This window comes from Myodes glareolus, chromosome 6, assembly GCF_982192425.1.
Source record: "Myodes glareolus chromosome 6, mMyoGla1.1, whole genome shotgun sequence".
Classification (NCBI taxonomy): Eukaryota; Metazoa; Chordata; class Mammalia; order Rodentia; family Cricetidae; genus Myodes; species Myodes glareolus.
This window is the reverse complement of record NC_142031.1, coordinates 7,836,420-7,854,416: the sequence shown is the minus strand read 5'-3', so window position 1 is coordinate 7,854,416 and position 17,997 is coordinate 7,836,420. Positions and strand designations below refer to the sequence as shown.

The following is a 17,997-nucleotide window of genomic DNA, read 5'->3' as shown; positions in this document are numbered from 1 at the left end:
GAAAGCTAGCAGTAAAAAATAAATCTAAAATCACAAGACACACTGTCTTATGCCCCACAGACACAGCCACTAGAATACACATACACGCACACCAGCAAACACACTTTTATAAGGCACAGGTACAAAACCTTTATTAAACAATGATGGGTAATTAATAAATACCATCCAAAGTTACTTTTAAGTCTAATTGCAGTCTAATCAACGTATTTTTCAATAGACGTTGCCTTAGGATATACCTTAGATTTTAAAACCCTTGCCTTCTACTCCCAGCAGACCCACATACTGGGAGACTATCTCCTCACCTCCTCTTAGAAAATCCACAGCCTTAAGACTTCCTTTTGAGAGGCCAGGTAAGTATGACAAGCTTTCTTAAAGTCATCTCTAAAATTCAGTAACAGTGACATCAATTTGTATCCCTCCAACGGACTAAGGATTCAACCTATAGTTTTCATTTGTTTCTGAATCAGTACCTCTGATTAAATTGGTTCTCTTCCCTCACACATGCATGCCACAGGCTCTGTCTGAAAACACGATTCCACCTTCACCTTGGAGGCTGTGTATCTAAATGGCTTCAAAAATCCCAAGCTAAGCTTTCTGTGAGCAAGGAGCCTATGGGTAAACATGCTTGCGCTGTCTGAGGAAGGTATTTTCTATCTCCAAGTCTTTTTCTTGTATGGATTTTCTGATACAACCCAGAGTCCTGACTTTTCCTGCTGTGTCTTTATCACAGAGACTGGAATGCTCAAAGCCATGCTATCCAGACTCCTCAAGCAGCTGAACAAAATAAGCCTGAGAGTGAGAATGGGATCCCTCAGTGAGACGCACTCACTGAGTGCTCTGGGAGTAGAAAGGAGGCAAACAGGAAGCGAGTTGCCCTTGCTGCCACGCCCCCCCTCAAAAGTGTACGTATTTGGATATGGACGTGTGGGCACGGGTGGAGTCCAGGAGATGACAGCCATTTCTTCAACTGTTTCTCTATTTTTTGAGACAGGTCTCTCAGTGAACCTTAGGCATGTCATTTCACCTAGACTGCCTTGCCAGGAAAGCCCTGGGAGCTTTTGTCTCTCCTCCAGCTGTGGTTAGAGACATGCACCCTACACCCAGCCTTTCACTTGTGTCTAGGGATCTGTACTGCAACCACTTGACCCACGGAGCCATCTCCCCAGGCCCTCTCTGCTGCTTTTGGTTGTTGTTGAAGTCACAGATGGATAAGGAAGATATTAGAGACGCCAAGACTCAGCTGGGCATCAGCAGCTTCCCTTAACCATACTAGCTGGGAGGCTGAGGAAAGAGGACCCAGCTTGAGGTCAAACTGGGCTACACGGCAGTTCAAGACCAGCATGGATGTATGGTGAGACTGTCTCAAAACTAAAGTAAAATATCACCCCAGTTTCCCATGGCAGCGCCCCGTCTCCGGCCTCAGCTTCCCAGGGATCCGCTTTAACAGGTGGAGGTCAAGCTCACTTTCCAAGGTCTCTGTGACTATTTTTGTGGGTGTCAGTAGACACCTGAAGTGGTATCAGCAACGACTTCCTGGTCCCTAGATAAGACTGGACAGTGTGCTTCAGAGGCAGCTTTCTGATCCAAATAGACAGCAGGAACAGTGTCTCTGGCAAGTTCTTCAATGCTCTGGACTTTCTTGTTCCTGAAGAAACAAGTTGCCTGGCTTCAGGCAACTCCTTCAGCACTTTCTTTCTTTCTTTCTTTCTTTTAAACCCGTGTCTGTCTGTGTGTATGTGTGTGTGTGTGTGTGTGTGTGTGTGTGTGTGTGTGTGTGTATGAGAGAGAGAGAGAGAGAGAGAGAGAGAGAGAGAGAGAGAGAGAGAGAGAGAAAGGAGCATGCAGGCACGCCTATGACCGCACGTGAGAAGGCCAGAGCAGGACTGTATCCCCTCTACTGGCCTCTGCCTTACGGCCTCACACAGTGTCCCTCACTGAACCGAAAGGTCACTGTTTTGGCCTGGCTGAGTCAGGAAGCTCTCTGGGCCTCCCGTTTCTCCTTCCTAGTGCTGAGGTTACAGGCACATGTAGCCATGCCTGGCTTTTTGTTTGTTTACTTGTTTTTGTTTTGTTTTTCAAAACAGGGTTTCTCTGTGTAACAGTCCTGGCTGTCCTGGAACTTGCACTGTAGACCAGATTAGCCTCAAACTCAGAGAAATCCAACCTGCCTCAGCCTCCCAAGCACTGGGATTAAAAGATGTGTGCCACCACTGTCCAGCTATACTGAGCCTTTTATGTGGACACTAGAGATTTGAAAACAGGTCCTATTTACAGAGAATGTGTTCTTCCCAATAAGTTATTTTACACCCCTGCCACCCCCTTTTAAAACAAGGTCCAGTCAGTGTGATGGAGCACACACCTTTAATCTCAGCACTTGGGAGGCAGCGACAGGCTGGTCCCTGAATTCCAGGCCAGTCTGATCTACAGAGTGAGTTCCAGGACAGCCAGGGCTACACAAAGAAACCCTGTCTTGAAAAACAAAAAAGCAGGGGCTGGAGAGATGACTCAGAGGTTAAGAGCATTGACTGTTCTTCCCTAGAGGCCCTGAGTTCAATTCCCAGCAACCACATGGTGGCTTACAATCATCTGTAATGAGATCTGAGGCCCTCTTCTGGCTTGCGGGTATACATGCAGGCAAACACTGTTTACGTAATAAATAAATCTAGAAAGAAAGGAAGAAAGGAAGGAAGGAAGGAAGGAAGGAAGGAAGGAAGGAAGGAAGGAAAGAAGAAAACAACAACAACAAAAACCCATGTCTCGTGTAGTCCTGGCTGGCCTCAAATTCATGATGTAGCTAAGGATGACCTGAATTTTCTGATCCTCCAGCCCCTCCCCCCAGGGCCAAGTTGTAGGATCTGTAGATCAAACCTACAGCTTTGTGCATGCTAGGCAAAACTCTACCAGCTGAGCCACATTCCTAAACCTTTCAATAAGTATGTGAGTCCTAGAAGTTCCTATTGTGTAAAGTGTTACAGTACCATCAAGTTCATCATTTCAACCTATATTACAATGAACTCAATGCAGTCTTGACGGTGAAGATTTGTTCCAACACCTCAGTAGAGGTCTGTAAGTGCAGGCCTGTGTATACTGCTTGTCCCATGCATGTACACACGTTTATTTTATACAGTAGGCACACTAAGAGATTAAAATCTAACAATAAAGTAGAATAATTATGGCACTATACTGCAGTAAGATTTACATAACTGTGGTCTCCTCTTATCCCCCACACCTGGTATCTTACTATACTTTGTTCACCCTCCCTGCAATCCCAACAGGAACAGAACAGAGTTGCGGGGTACGGGCCTGGTAATGCTGCACTAGAGATTACGCATGTGACACCGTGACAGTCTGGTAACTGAGACGGACAGTGGCAGGTTATACAGAGTGGATCAGTGGATGGAGATGACCTACGTCCCAGTGAGGACGGAGCGGAACAACTCGAGAGCCCATCACCAGATGTTACGTATTTTAAAACTTATTAATTGTTTATTTCTGGAAATTTCCCTTTGAATATTTTCCGACGGAGATAGACTGCAAACAACTGATACCACAGCGAGCAAAGCTGCAGGTGAGCGAGGACTCCTTCAATGCATTAGGAGTACATCTCCTGAGGGCAGTGGGGAGGGGCTGAGAACAAAGACAATGGCACATATGAATGAAAATGTTACAATGGAACCCATTACTGCACATGCAATCTTTAAAAAAAAAAACACTCATGAAAAAAGGAATACATTTTCTAAAGGATATACACCTATTGATCACTGTTGCCACCAACTAAGCCTTCATTTTCATAGTAGGCATCTTTTGTATTGTTTTCACTCAATTCCAGCAAGAATCTTTTGCACAGACACCATCATCAACCTCTTTTTACAGACACAGAAGCTGAAACACAGTGGTTAAGTATTTAACGCAAGCTATACAGCCAGTGAGACTGGGTGTGACCCTGGGAGGCTATGCACCATGGCAAGGGCTCTCTACCTTCCTAATGCTGCAACCTTTAATGCAGTTTCTCATGTTGTGGTGACCCCGAATTGTACAATATCTTGTTGCTATTTCATAACTGTAATTTTGCTACTGTTATGAATCGTAATATAAATATCAGATATACAGGGTATCTGATATGAAACCCCACAGAGGTCAAGAACCACAGGCTGAAAATCCACTGCAACTATGGCATTCCAAGCTTAAGCTTTCCAAATGTGACCTACTGTTTGGCCCTAAGGCTGCCCCCATGTGGTTCTACTAGTGGATAATTGTGCCTGCATCTTCCTGATTCTATGTTTGAAATGCTGGTGCACACATACGCAACTGGGGAGAATGGAAATGGTACAGTCACTTTCAAGAAACAGTTGGCAAGTTTCTTAAAAAGAAACTCGGGGACCCAAGAGATGGCTCATCAAGAGATGCCAAACCTGACATGACCTGAGTTCAATCCTCAGGACCTACATGGTAGGAGAAAAGTGATACAGAGAGTTATCCCCTGACCTTAATGCACACAATAAATCATCTGAGGGCACACACATACTTAAAATGTAATTTTTAAAAGGGGGTGGGGACATCAAACTTAGGCATGAGGTCCTGAGTTCAAATCTCCACAACTCTGAGGATGGTGGTACTCGTCTGGAATCCCAGTACTCCTGTAGTGGGACTGAAGGGAAACAGGAGGATCCCTGGAAAGCCTGAATACTAGCTAGCCTGGCATACACAGAGGTGAACTTCTCAAACAAGGTGAAAGACAAGGACCAAGTCCCAAGGTCGACCTCTGACCTCTACATGTGCACCATTGCATGCTCACACCTATACTCACATACATGAACACGCATGCACACACACCTCCCTCTCATGCATACAATCTCATGCATACACGATCTAGTCATTTTACCCCTAGGTGCTTACCCAAACAGAATCATATAAGCCTCCGAAGTCTTACTCATGAATGTTTGTATCGGTTTTAGTTTTAGTGTCCCCAAACCAGAAACAACCCAAATGTCCAGAAAGTGAACAGGTAAACAAATACAGTCAGACAACTACTGACACACAGTGTAGGGGTAAATCTCAAAATGAGTATACTGAGGGGAAAAGGGTATATACTGTATGATTCCATTTGCAAATAAATTCTAAACAGGTTGTAGCGCTCGCCTCTAATCCCAGTACTTAGGCTAAGGCAAGAGCAGCAGGAGCTCAAGGCCAGCCTTGGATACACAACAAAACTCTGTCTCAAAACAAAACAAGCTGCCATTTATGTCCCTGCTACCACCCCAGCCCAGATCCTCCACAGCTGACTTGCAATGCACTTAGGAGCCTTTTGGAGCTGCTTGGGCAACTGCTAGGCATCCTTTAAGTACAGAACCTAGAGTGAACCTCCAACTGGCCCAAGAATTACTACCATCCATATTTACAGTAGGGGGCTTCGGCCTGGATGCCTAGGCCATCAACCCCAGTTCTTTTCTTGCCTGATGTCTCCACAGGCCAATCTTGCTAGCTGTTTGTACCCTTGCAAGAGTGTCCCACCTGAATGATGTCCTGCCCATTCTTCATCTAAGTCCCTGGTCTCCCTCCAATCCAAGGTCAAAATTAAGCTTTGATGACCCCAGTGCCTGGGAAGAGAGTTCTAACTAGACAGAATCTGAAAACAAAGGACACACATCAATCAGCATGTACTCTAATCAGACACCTGAAGGCCAACCGTTCTGAAACTGCATTATTAGACTGGAACAAATAAATTGTAACTTTTTAAAAAAGGGACTGAACGTGGGATGGACATCCTGGTATCTCCTAATTGCAGCCATTTGCGTCCATTTTCAGTCGCTGAGGGCTGGCAAGGTACTGAGGGTTCTAGTGAGAATATGACGAGATTATTGCCCTTGAGCTCAGCTGAGTGAACATTACACGCCATCCTCCCCTGCCCTGACTGCTGACTTTCAGCCCCTCCTCCAAGCCAGCATCTACTAATGCAGCAGATGCATGCTAACACTCTGTAAACAGTAGGTGGCAAATTAAGGGTGAGCATCCCAAGGGCCACTGTCCCATGAAACATCCAATCACAACAAAAGAAAGAAAACATACAAACTTCCCTTGCAAACAGATTCTATTCTTCCAGTCCCTGAAGCTTTCCACTTATCTGAACATGTACCTGGACTGACATAAACTTCTGAGGCAGGTGTAGTGGCACACACTTGCAGTTCCAGCTACTCAGGAGTTCAAAGCCAACCTAGGCAACATAAACCCAATCTCAAAGAAATAAATAAACTGGTTAGTCAATTAATTAAAATGATGAGCCTGTTCATTCAAAAAGCAAGGGATGAAGAGATTCTACTAGCAAGAAAGTATCACTCAGGTAATCCAAGACTAAAATGTCCCTCAGGAGCCAAACCCATGCGAAGCAGTAACAGTAATGTGTGAGACTGTCCTTTTTCTCTTCATAGTTTCTTTAAGCCAAGTAGAGTGGCTCCCTCCTACCTGCAATCCCAGCACTTGGTAGAGGTAGGAGAATCATGAATGTGAGGCTAACCTGGGCTATAAAGAGAATTCTAGACCAGCCTAAGCTACGCAGTAAGACCCTGTTAAAATAATAATAATTTCTATGTACAGTTATGTGTTCATCTTTCTACTAGAAAATCATTGTCTAATTTCCTATAAAACTTTGAATTTTTTTATTATTGATTTTTATTGAACTCTACATTTTTCTCTGCCCCCCTTCTGCCTCTCCCCTCCCCTTCAACCCTCCCCCAAGGTCCCCATGCTCCCAATTTACTCAGGAGATCATATCTTTTTCTACTTACATAGATCTAATCTACATGGGAAGTAGAAATAGAAAAAAAACTCAAAATTTTAAGCAAGAAAAATATCCTGTTAGCCTGCTTATCACATGTAGAACTTGTCTTGTTTTCAGCATGTGTGCAAGCTCACACACTGAGCAACAATAATCACTATGGCATTGTCTCAAACAGCAAAAGACAGAATAAAAGACCAAACTACAACCCTGGGGCTGATTTTTTTTTTTAAATTAGGATGCATGCACACAATGGAATACCATGCAGTCAAAAAAAAAAAAAAAAGAGTAAAGCAGTTTGTCTGCTGCTGAAGGCCACAAGTCAGATGGTTCTGTGTGGCTGGCCAGCCGGAGCGGTTCAGGCTCTTTCTCTCATGCAGGGTTGTCTCTGGACATGCCAAGCTCCAGCACTCTCCAGGAGGGAAGCAGGGCAGAGGACAACTTTGTGGAGTCTGCTCTCTCCTCCTACCTCTGCATGGGTTCCAGGGATTAAATTCAGGTCACCAGGCCTACAGAGCAAGCATCTTTACTCAGAGCCATTTTGTCAACCTCTGACTAAATTTTCAATATTCCAAGAAGAAAAAAAAAATAGGGAGGCAGAGGCAGGCAGGTCTCTATGAGTTCGAGGACAGCCTGGTCTACGAAGTGAGTTCAGGACAGCCAGAGTTACATAGAGAAACCCTGTCTCAAAAAAACAAAAAACAGGGCTGGAAAAATGGCTCAGCGGTTGAGAGCACTGATTGTTCTTCCAGAGGACCCAGGTTCAATTCCCAGCACCCACATGGCAGCTCACAACTGTTTGAAGGTCCAGTTCCAGGGGACCTGACACCTTCACACCAATGCACATAAAATAAAAGATAAATAAATCATAAAATTTAAAAAAAAATAATTTTTTTATTTGAGTAACACAAAGTATGTGACAGTGTCGATGAGGTCAGTCCTTCTTCACAGAACAGTGTAGGCACAGAGTTTATGGAAGAACTCTCCTCCTCTTTGGAGAATATCTGGGCAAGTCCTCAAAAGCACCCCACATAAGAGCCTCTGTATAGGAAACCACACAGCTCTGCTTTTGGGGCAGTGAACGCTATTGGCCCCCCCTAAATGGGACAGCACACCATGGCTGTTCCCAGCACTAAAGTGCTTCAGCTGCTATAGGCCTCTCCTAGATGCTGAGAAAAATCTTCAGAGTTCAAGACAAGTTTGGATAACAAGGGGTGTAGGAAAATTGATGGGGAGAAACCAGTCAGCATGATGAATAGGCTGGTCCAGAGCAGCAGGTGACGGATATGCAGATGCAAGACTGGCAGGGAGGGAAGAGAGTCCATGCACAACAGATGGATAGAGATGCTCAATCATCCTCAGGAACAAGCACACGGTGCCACATAGTCCTGGTCTGCTTGCCGGCTCCTCACTCGCCTGCAGGGTGCAGCCCCCACTCCCAGCAGCTTAGTGCAACAGCCCCATGCGGAGCAGGGCCCAGGGTAAGCAGAGCAGGAGGAGGAAAGAATGTGCCATCCCCAGCAAGCTGACTTGTGGGCCATGGTGAGCGGCCTCCTCTAGCTCTTTGTCTTTCTCACTGCCCCACACTCCCAGGGAGAGCTTTTACTGTTTGCCCAGGGTGGAGGGGCTAGCACTACACAGGAAATTTAGTGGAACCAGAGCAGCAGGGCAAACTGGGATTGCTGTTCCACTGTCCACTGTCCTGTTTTTGTCCACCATCAACAGTCTGTGACAGAAAACCTGGTCCGACCTGTTCATATCAAGGCTGGGACCGCAGAGCTCATCAGTTAGGGGGAATTGTTCCCCCACTCATCTGAGGTAACAACCACAAGAACACTCACTGAGGCCTGCAAACGGGGCTCAGTGGTGAAGCACTTGCCTAGGATGCCAAAGGTCCCTGATCTGATCCCCAGTACAAAAACAAGGAGGGAGGGAGAGAGGGAGGGAGGGAGGGAGGAGTGACTCCGCAGGAATTGCTTTAAAATGTCTGTGGTGTACCAGGTTCAAATACGCCAACAAATACTGGAATGAATCTAAATCTTGGTGCCATAATCCATGTCTCATGAACAAAGATTCAGAAGGGCCAGACAACCCCTCATGGGGCCAACACTGCTGCTTCCAGCTCAGCCGCAGTCAAGCAAGGGGTGGTGCTGGCAAGATGTCCACCCCCTGCCCCTAAGCTATCTGCTGGACCCCAGCTCCAGGAACAAAAGCTCTATAAAAACACTTCTGCTTCCACTAAGACATATTAAAGAATTCATTATAAAGTAAAGCTGAAGGAGAAAATTAATTTTAGAAACACAAGAGGTTACTTTTTTTCCTAGAGATGGGGGAGGAAGCAGTTATTTTTGTCTTCATCCTGGGGCACAAGCTGGGAGCTGTCCAGTCGATAACCTGGCCATCAGAACAAGGTTTGTAATTAAAAGGTCAGCGACCTGGAAAGCCAGGCCCACTCCCAGAGCTTCTCAGTAATGACGGAGCTATTAAATTAAGACTGTTATGAAATCAATGCTAAAAAAGCTTTCATGGTAACGAGATTCCATTCAAGGACATGCAAACTACCTCATGAAATGGACGTAAATGATAAAAAAGAAAAGTAATAAAAGAGAGTTAAATTGAAATCTGTGCAAGAATTTACTCCCCCCTTAAAGGACTCCAGGGAGAGAAGCCCTTCACCTCTACCCCACCACCAAGGTTGAGCCCACCAGGATTCTTTCTTTCCCAAGTTCATTTCCACAAGGAGGTAGCGTCTGTTCTGCCTTTAAGGAGAAGAGAGTCATGGACAGGTGAGAAAGAAGTCCTTGGCTTGCACACTTGAGCAGGCTCCACCCTCCCGACTCCAAAGGGTTATAGGGAAAAGCCATGCAGACAGCTGACAACTCTATCCCCTCCTCCACCTCATCTTCCTTCAGCCTCCCAGGCACAGGCATCTCATTTGCCCAACCTGTACTCAGCCTGCAGAGCATGCTGGGAAGTGACTTGCCTTATCCTACATTTTGTGGCATCAAATCGACAGCAGCCCATGGACAATGCTCTCCAAGCCTCTAACTCTCTGGACTATTGCTACCGCTGTTTCTAGGCTACTCTGCCTCCTGGGCTGCAGCCTGCTGAGAGGCCCACTGCCTGCTCAGTAAGAAAAGTATCTCTACATAGACCAGCTCTATGAGGGCTTAAAACCCCACGGAGTCCAACTACTGTCCTGTGTGGCTGACTCTACAGAAGCTGTGTCATCTGCTCAAACAAGAAGCTGGACACAATACAAAAACATTCATTCTAATATTCTGAAGGTGAACAGCTGCTTTTCTCTTTCATCAAAAAAAAAAATCCTGATAATAGGAAGAATTGCTGTAAATTACATAAAATGGCAATACAAACTTCAAAGAAAATGATAAATGATTCTAATAACTTCATGTTTCTCATTAATGAGTCTATATCCAGCTTTAAAGCACCTAAAAAAGATCACAAAACAAACAACAACAAGCCAAAGAAGACAGACCCTTGCAGACCAATGCTCTCCCACTTCAGCCCACTCCCCAGCCCCCATCAGAGAGTGCAACACTTAATCTGCCGGTAACAGAGGCACAATGTGGCCCCTACTCGGGGCTGTGGTTTCACAATAAAACAAACTCAGGCTGATGTGCCTAAACTAACCCTCATTTTCCGCTGAACTGACATGTACTACAAGGACCTCAATTTCTATATTAAATATTAAATAATATTAAAATAAAAACAAAATTGGATTTGCTTTTTCAGGAAAGAGATGTTTATTAAGAAAAAAAAAAAAAAAGAAAGTCAGATTATAATTCAAGTCAGTGCTTCACTACAATTCCCCGAAGTGACATTGCTAGGAAGAGCCAAGGCTATAGAAGCTGAGAGCTCTCCCAAAGCCAGCTCCCCAAGCCTCCCTGCCTCAGCTCTGCAGAGAGAAGACCTACAGTAAGGTGCCAAGGCCTTGCTTCTTCCCCTCTAAGGCCAACCGTCTTCCTCCCATAGTACAGTGAGGGACGCGGTAGATGCTCCTTGCCCATCCTCACCATGGACGGTGCCAAGCACACTGGTTGTATAAGCCTGACCCAAGGAGTATCAGAAATTTAAAAAGTGAAGTTTAAATCCACGAAGGGGCTTTTCTTCCCTAGACACTAATCAAACCTTGGAATTCTTTGCCCAGAAAAGGTCCTGCCAAAACCTACCCTATTGGGATTCACCTCGGAAATGGATAATTACCGATTGAAGGAACATTTTAGAGGATAATGGAGATGGGTGATTAGCCTCAGCGATTCCAGGCTTAAGTACAGGGTAAACCGGTGTGGTTCTCTTTGGAACAAGAAGGGCTGGGTAGCCTCCCTGGGTTCTCAACACCCAAATCTCTGAAGACTAACCTGAATCAGGAGTCCACTCTACCAACACACTTGTCTCTCACAGCTCTGTGCCACATCGCCCCCAGAGACATCTGACAGCCCTGGCGCTGTGCAGCCCCACGTTCTTGTTTTATTTCCTCCCCAGGCACCTGTCACTGACACACCACAGACGTCGCTATTCCATTTGTTCATGCTCCATCCCCGGCCCTGCTAGGACAGAAGTTACGTGAGGACGGGCTTGTCTTTTCTGTCCTCAGAGAATTCCCAGGGTATGAGCAGGGTGTGACAGAGAGCGGATGCTGACTCTTGGTGAACTGATTAATCAATCAGCTGGATGTTCTTTTTTTCTCTCTCTCTCTTCTTTTTCCTTTTTTGTGAAGAACAACAAATAATAATTGCATAAATCAGCTTCCCCTCTACAGTGGTTATGAGCCAAGTGACTCAAAAGAAGTATTATTTGGTCCAGAGTTTCTCCTCTCACTCCCTCTCTCCCTCTCCCAGTCAGGGATTTATTAAAATTAAACAGATTAGATGGAGCTCCTGATACTAAAACTGCTCAGCAAAGCCTGCGGTGGGGAAGTGCCGAGCAAACACCAGAGACATTTGTCTCTAAATTGCTCTAAATACCTTCTGCAAATGAAATTCTAACCCAGCTGCGTTTGAGAGAAAATGAGGACTAACTGGTCATTGTCGGTGGAGGAGAAGATCAGACAGTTATAATACTGCACAATGTACTGGGCTAAGGATCTCTCGGCAACCATAGATTTTGTCTCAGGTTACCCCGGGTAATCAGCTCAGCTTTTAGGCTCAGCTTTCCCCTGCTTCAATGCTTTGATGAGAGAGCTGAAATCCCCAAGCTTTTATGATTAATTACTCCCTATAGGTACACATATTTCAAGGAAAATCTCTTTTATGGCATGATGCTTGCAGAGTGGAGAGGCCAGCCAACACACTCCAAATTTTAATAATCTCCTAATGATGGGGGTGAGTACCATGCAGCCAGCAAGCATGCAACCCCTTCATGGGCACCCTGCCTTGGGTCTGCTGCTAAGCAGCTGCTGGGGGTGAAATATTTGGGCCTACTGTGTCCAAACCCTGTGAGTGGGGGCCCTGTCAGAGGATAGAGCACTGTTGTGGTCCCTTCAGTGGGACACCACAGGGATGTTTAGAAATGCTATGAAAACACCCATCATCCATTTCAGTTAAAAAAAAAAAAAGACAAAAATCACCAAAATTTTGAGGTCCGTATTCTAGCTTTTAAAGGAAAAATAGTTTTGGGGTGAAGATACACCCCCTGAGTGCCACATAAAACTCTTTAAGGAGCTTCTTAGATCTCTAGAAAAGTTAACATCCGAAGAATGAAAGCCCGCCTTCTTTTTTGGTTAGATGGTTTTTTTGGGCTTTACAAAAATCCAAAAATATCCTAAACTCCAAGAAAACCAGAATAGGTTGTATCTACTTCAACAACACAGGACTTGTCAGGATCCATTTTATCCCAGCCTACAGAAAAAGCAAGAACTCAGGAATTTACCACTTCAATCTGAAAATCAGACTGATCCCAGACTTGACCTTACTCGACTGTGTTGTTTCTCACTGAAGCAGCTGGCCTCTCCTAGACCAGGCATTTTGTAGTCAGGTCACTAACGGACTGACCAGAAAGCAGGAGTCCAGTTTAAGTCAATGGGCCACTTTTGCTACTGAGTGCTGACTGTACCATGATGCTCTTGGCCTCAGATAAGCTGCTTAATTATTCAAATTCTGTAATTTCTGTGCTCCACTGTGAATAAAGAAATGTACACTCCGTTGAGGGGAGGTCACCTCACCCCTACGTCCCACCAGCAAACATGGACATCCATGGGTGACCCTTGAAGCATTCAGCACCTGCCTCTAGCTATGATTTCCACCTGCCCCAACCCCAGCCCCTTCCTACTGGTCACTCTACACTGCAAGAAAACCTGTACCTTTCTTCTTAAGAAATGCTCTCCTGGTTGCAAGTGGGCTCTGCCGGACCCGAGAATTCTGTAGGAACTTCACTGCTGTGGCAATCTGGTGGGGGATAAAACAGAGAGAGTACACTTCAGTAATCTGAATTTCAAGGCCAGAAATCTTGAGTTCCAAGGGCCACAGACAGAAGGATACTGCGGGATCAAATGCATAGCAAGCTACTTCTTCAACTAGAAACCCACCTAAACAGAAGACTAGGTGTCTCTGTCTTCATTGGCTGCCTGTTTCTGAGAGGAAAAGTTGCACGCACCTCCTTGGTTTAGCTTTTCTGACCTGCATAAACTTTATGACCTGCTTGCTTCAAGCTGCCGCTTCAGCCACATTCAGCCAGTTACTGTCCTGACACCATGCACACCCTCGCTCTAGGAGGCTTCTCTTTGCTATCTCTACCTGTCTACACACACACACACACACACACACACACACACCACACACGTGCACATACTCACGAAGGACCCTCATACAGCCTGTTCTGACTCCTCAGAGCTTTCCCCAAATCAGGAAGGCCTTTCCAATCTTCCTATTCTCTCTTTAATTCCTCAGTGTTGTAGTGTGCACCATATAATTGAAGACATAATTATACTGTCTTCTCATGCTCAGGCTGCCTCCCCAACTACACAGTAAGAAATGGCAAGGAAGAGACATGCTCCCTCTCTAGTATCTGCCAAAGTACTCGAGCTGAAGGGTTTGTAAAGAAGACACACACAGCTGGTCACACTGGCCCTCCAATGCGGTGAGGCTGAATTCTGGTGATCCTTCAAAGGGCAAAATTTGGGATTCCCTGGCTGCAAGCAAATAAGCTGGCAGACTATCTCTCTCCCTCTGATATGAACAGGATGTGATAAAATCTTTCTACCTACAAGTAAGTCAAGTAGGGGATGGAAGAGGCTTCAACCCCACCCTTAGCACACACAAGGCATGTGCTTATGCTACCTGACTGCTATTCACAGAAAACATGGTCCTACAGGGCAGAAAATGCCACGCTGCTCCCGTAGGAGAGGGGGGGTATTTAGAATAACTGGTACTATTCACCTCATCAAAACCAGAAGAAAAATATGGTCTCCTGTTATGGTAAGGCTAATGCGGTTCACTTCTCGGGGCCAAAAGTAAGAACGTTTCTGTGATCCTGAACTGAGGGCAACTGAGTCAACATGCAAACAGCAAGTGCTGTGCCTGTGAGTGCCGCTCAGGCTGCATGCACATCACCTCCTGAGACCAGAGTCCTCAGGAACAAAAGAAATGAAGGCAGATCAGGAAGAAAGAGGAAAAGAGGAGGAAAGCCAGGGAAACACCTCATTCTCCTCTAGAAAAATTTGATATCTCAGTGTATGAAATCATATACCTTCAGTGGGAGTCTTACCCTGGGTTCCTCCTTAAAGGTCAGGCTCAGCATCCCAACCCTCCGGAGCTGGACCTATCACTCGAGACATACTACTGAGCTCAAGAGCCAAGCCCAACTCCCTGTGTGTGATGATCCCTCTGTCCACCATCATAAGCTGCAGGCCAAGCACGGTTCTAGGCTAAGGAAGATTCAGTGTGGGAGCTTGTAGAACTCCAACACTGACACTTACCTCTCAACTAGATCACCTCAGCTTACTCTAGAAAAAATCTAATAAACCTCTACAATATAATGATGAAGAGACTGGGGAGGGAGGGCACAGAGGAAGGGCAGAAAGGAGAAACAGGAAAAGAAGAAAAAAGGGAATGAGCAAAAGAGATGGGAGTCCAAAAGAGATACAGGAGAAGGGGTGGAAACAGAGGAAGGGAAAAGAGGAAAGTTGGGTGAGGGTGGAGGGATGCTATGCTCCAGAGAGAGAAAGGATAGGTACCCATCACAGGCCCTCTAGGGTCAACACCAATCTGCACTGCTTACATGGCTCAGGTATAATTGTGTTCACCTGAGAAAATCATACACCTTCTACATGTTAGAAAATGACAGAATTGGTATCATGCAGCAGCCTCTGTGGCTGTGCTATGGGTACCAGGTGTCACAGGAGATGTGGATGAACAAGTCTTGGGCAGATGGGAAGCACACCGCTCCTTTCACCCATACAAAGAGAAAGCCTTCTGCATCCTTCCAAAATTCCCTATGACAGAGAAAGAAGACAGAACCACACCACTAAAACGCCCAGGCTTCACCTGGCTCTTTTAATACAGTCCTTGGTATATGCATTTCTGGTCAGAGAGCAAAGTTCTGATGGGTTTAATGGTGCACTCAATGCAGTGCTTGGCGCATTCCATCAATTTTTTTTTTAAAATTGCATCTCTTATTTCTTTAAATACATTAATCAGCCTAGTGTAGGCAAAACGGATCCATCGGACAATGCAATAAACATGAATTATCATCTATCCAACACGCATAATGGCTTAAAAATACATAATAGCAGGTGTAGTTTAAATGATTAGTTATTACACCTGTGGTGGGTCTGATTCAATTGGGAAAAATCATCTTTAATAGGTTAAAAGGTTTAGATCACCATGCTTTCCTTAAAGTGGCTGCAGAGAGGGAATGATGGAGTGCTCTGTCATTAGTAATTCATTTAAGGAAAACGTGGGGGATACAGCAAAGAACAGCATAAACGAGTGAATCCAATTTAAACATCAGGTAAAGTAGAAAACACCTTTTAAAAAAGCAAGATAAATGAATTTGGAAGGGAGATGAAATTGACGTATTTATTTTAACGGGAATTTGACAAAGTCCCGGCACACTTCAAACTTGCAAAAATATGAACAATTTCTTTTAAAGTTTCCACTCACTAATTTCAAGTCATATAAAATAATACTGCCAAACACCTACATAAAGTGTTTTTGAGGCTTGTTTATGTTCCCCGTGATCTTTGTCTGAAAATGCAGGCGACAGGCAAATCACATAGTTAACAGCATCGACATCACTGCGCTAGATGCAAAGGTATAAAGCACCCAAACTAACAGCCTCAACATAATGTGCTGAATAAGAAAGATGCCCACATGGAAATCTCTCTCCTCTCACTGCCTATCCCTCCAGCCGCTCTTCCCCTTCTCCTCCCTCCCCACAAGACACTAGCACACTGAAGGGGGAAAGGACTTGTCCAATCTAGAATTTCATAACCCTATGATTCAAGCATTGATGGCGAAAGAATTCCAAAAACTCCTTACCCATAATGCAAAGATCTTTGCCCACCAAATTAACTGCCAAGGCGCTCAGTGTGGGCCTTTCACCAGCCTATTGTTGGACACTTTTCATTAACTTCATGAAACAACTCAACTGGCTTCTCCCTCTGCAAAGGTCCAAAACCCAGCACGCTTTCGTTGGATTCAATGATGGGGTTCCTGTGGCCTATCCTGTATTATCATTTGATTTTCTAATTAGAAGATGAATGTGACTCTTCATGGATTATATTTGTGCCCACCTAAATTACATAAATTCAGGCCAAATCTTCCACCTCAATGTCAAATTTGTAAAACAGCCCCGGAACTTGATTGCACACGTTGTGGGAGTGCAGCGAGCCACGGAGGATCCATCCTCTGGGCGCAAAGCTCCTGATGCCACTGTTGAGCCGCCTGCTGTGGAGGCCACGCCTCACCTTAGACTGAGTTCTCAGTGAGTGTCCCCCGAATTAGCAGTAAGCTAGCTTGAGTTTAAAACATTAAGGATGAACTCAGGAAAAACAAACAAACAAACAAAACAAAACAAAACAAAACAAAAAAAACAGAAGCAAAATTTCCCCCAATTGTCCCAACAAGCAAAACAAAACAAAACAAAACAAAAAACTCTGCCAACTACCAATTCCATGATTTTAGGGAAGTTTGTGATCTCACTGCTTATCCCTCTAAAGCTACAGGGAAAAACTGAAGAGGACAAAATTCTCTTCTCTGCAGTCTTGTGACAGTGATTACATTGGAGTTCCTGACAACTACTTGATGAGGAAGTGGGGGAGGGCTTCAGACTATAAAATACCTTTGGATTCAAGATAACTGGTCAATTGAGCAAGACCTGCATGGGAGCCCAGGCTCTGTAACTGCATAATGAACGGAGCATGGTGATTCCAGGTGATCTGGCACTGGATTAAACACACAGCGTAAGTAGGCCTGTGAGGAAGAACCCAGGGTCCTGACAGTCTTCACTGAAGAACCACTTTCTATGTGTTTGCCATTCTCCTACAAAAGAGTTACACACTGTGATCTTCAGAGAACAAATGGTCTTCTGCTTGAGGGGGACGGGAAAATAGAACCTGGGGTCTCAGGGAGGCGTAGGCACTTTGCACCTGACATGAAAACCCTGATGCACTGTCTCTGGTGACACTTATTTGGAAAGTTACCAATTTCCAGCATACCTGTGTACTACGCACACATCTATCTCCTAAAATGAGAGCATTCATTAGCCAGTTTAAAATATTAAAAATATTCAAAAATTAATGACTTTAACAACCAAAGCCAAGTCCCTTTTAACCTAGGGAGAAAGCACCTAGAGGGCAGGGGAAGTGACCAGCACACAGGCCTGAAACCCACTCCGGTGCCCCATCGCTCCTGCACTGCTCACAAGATTAAGTTGCCTTTGAAAGGCTCCCCACTCCAGCTCTCAAGCAGACACCCAGAATCCTGTTAACAGGCGCTAGACCAAAGCCAGCTTGAGTTTTAACAAGGGCTGACTTTAAAAACCCCACAATGCTGAGGAAAGAGTCCTCGTGAAGCAGAAATGCTGCATTTTAGTAAGAAATCAGTACTCTGTCAGGAGTTCCTTGACAAATATGGTCATCGGTGGCACAAGGAAATAGTTGCAAAGCAGCTGTTAATCAGAGAAACACATCGTAGAACGCTGATGCTAGCACTCGTGAAAAAATGCAACGGGCTAATTATGAAGCCATATATCTCACTAAAGAGGCT

General features: G+C 45.0%; 1 protein-coding gene across 3 annotated transcripts in view; it reads right to left on the bottom strand.

The window, feature by feature from the left end:
* Positions 1–17,997, bottom strand: part of Pex14 (peroxisomal biogenesis factor 14) — a 139,972-nt gene that overhangs the window by 68,126 nt on the left and 53,849 nt on the right. For all 3 annotated transcript variants that reach the window (XM_085690280.1, XM_048414895.3, XM_048414916.3), the window contains exon 3: positions 13,092–13,176. In XM_085690280.1, the coding sequence (XP_085546406.1) occupies positions 13,092–13,176 (85 nt within the window). The remainder of the gene's footprint in view (positions 1–13,091; positions 13,177–17,997) is intronic.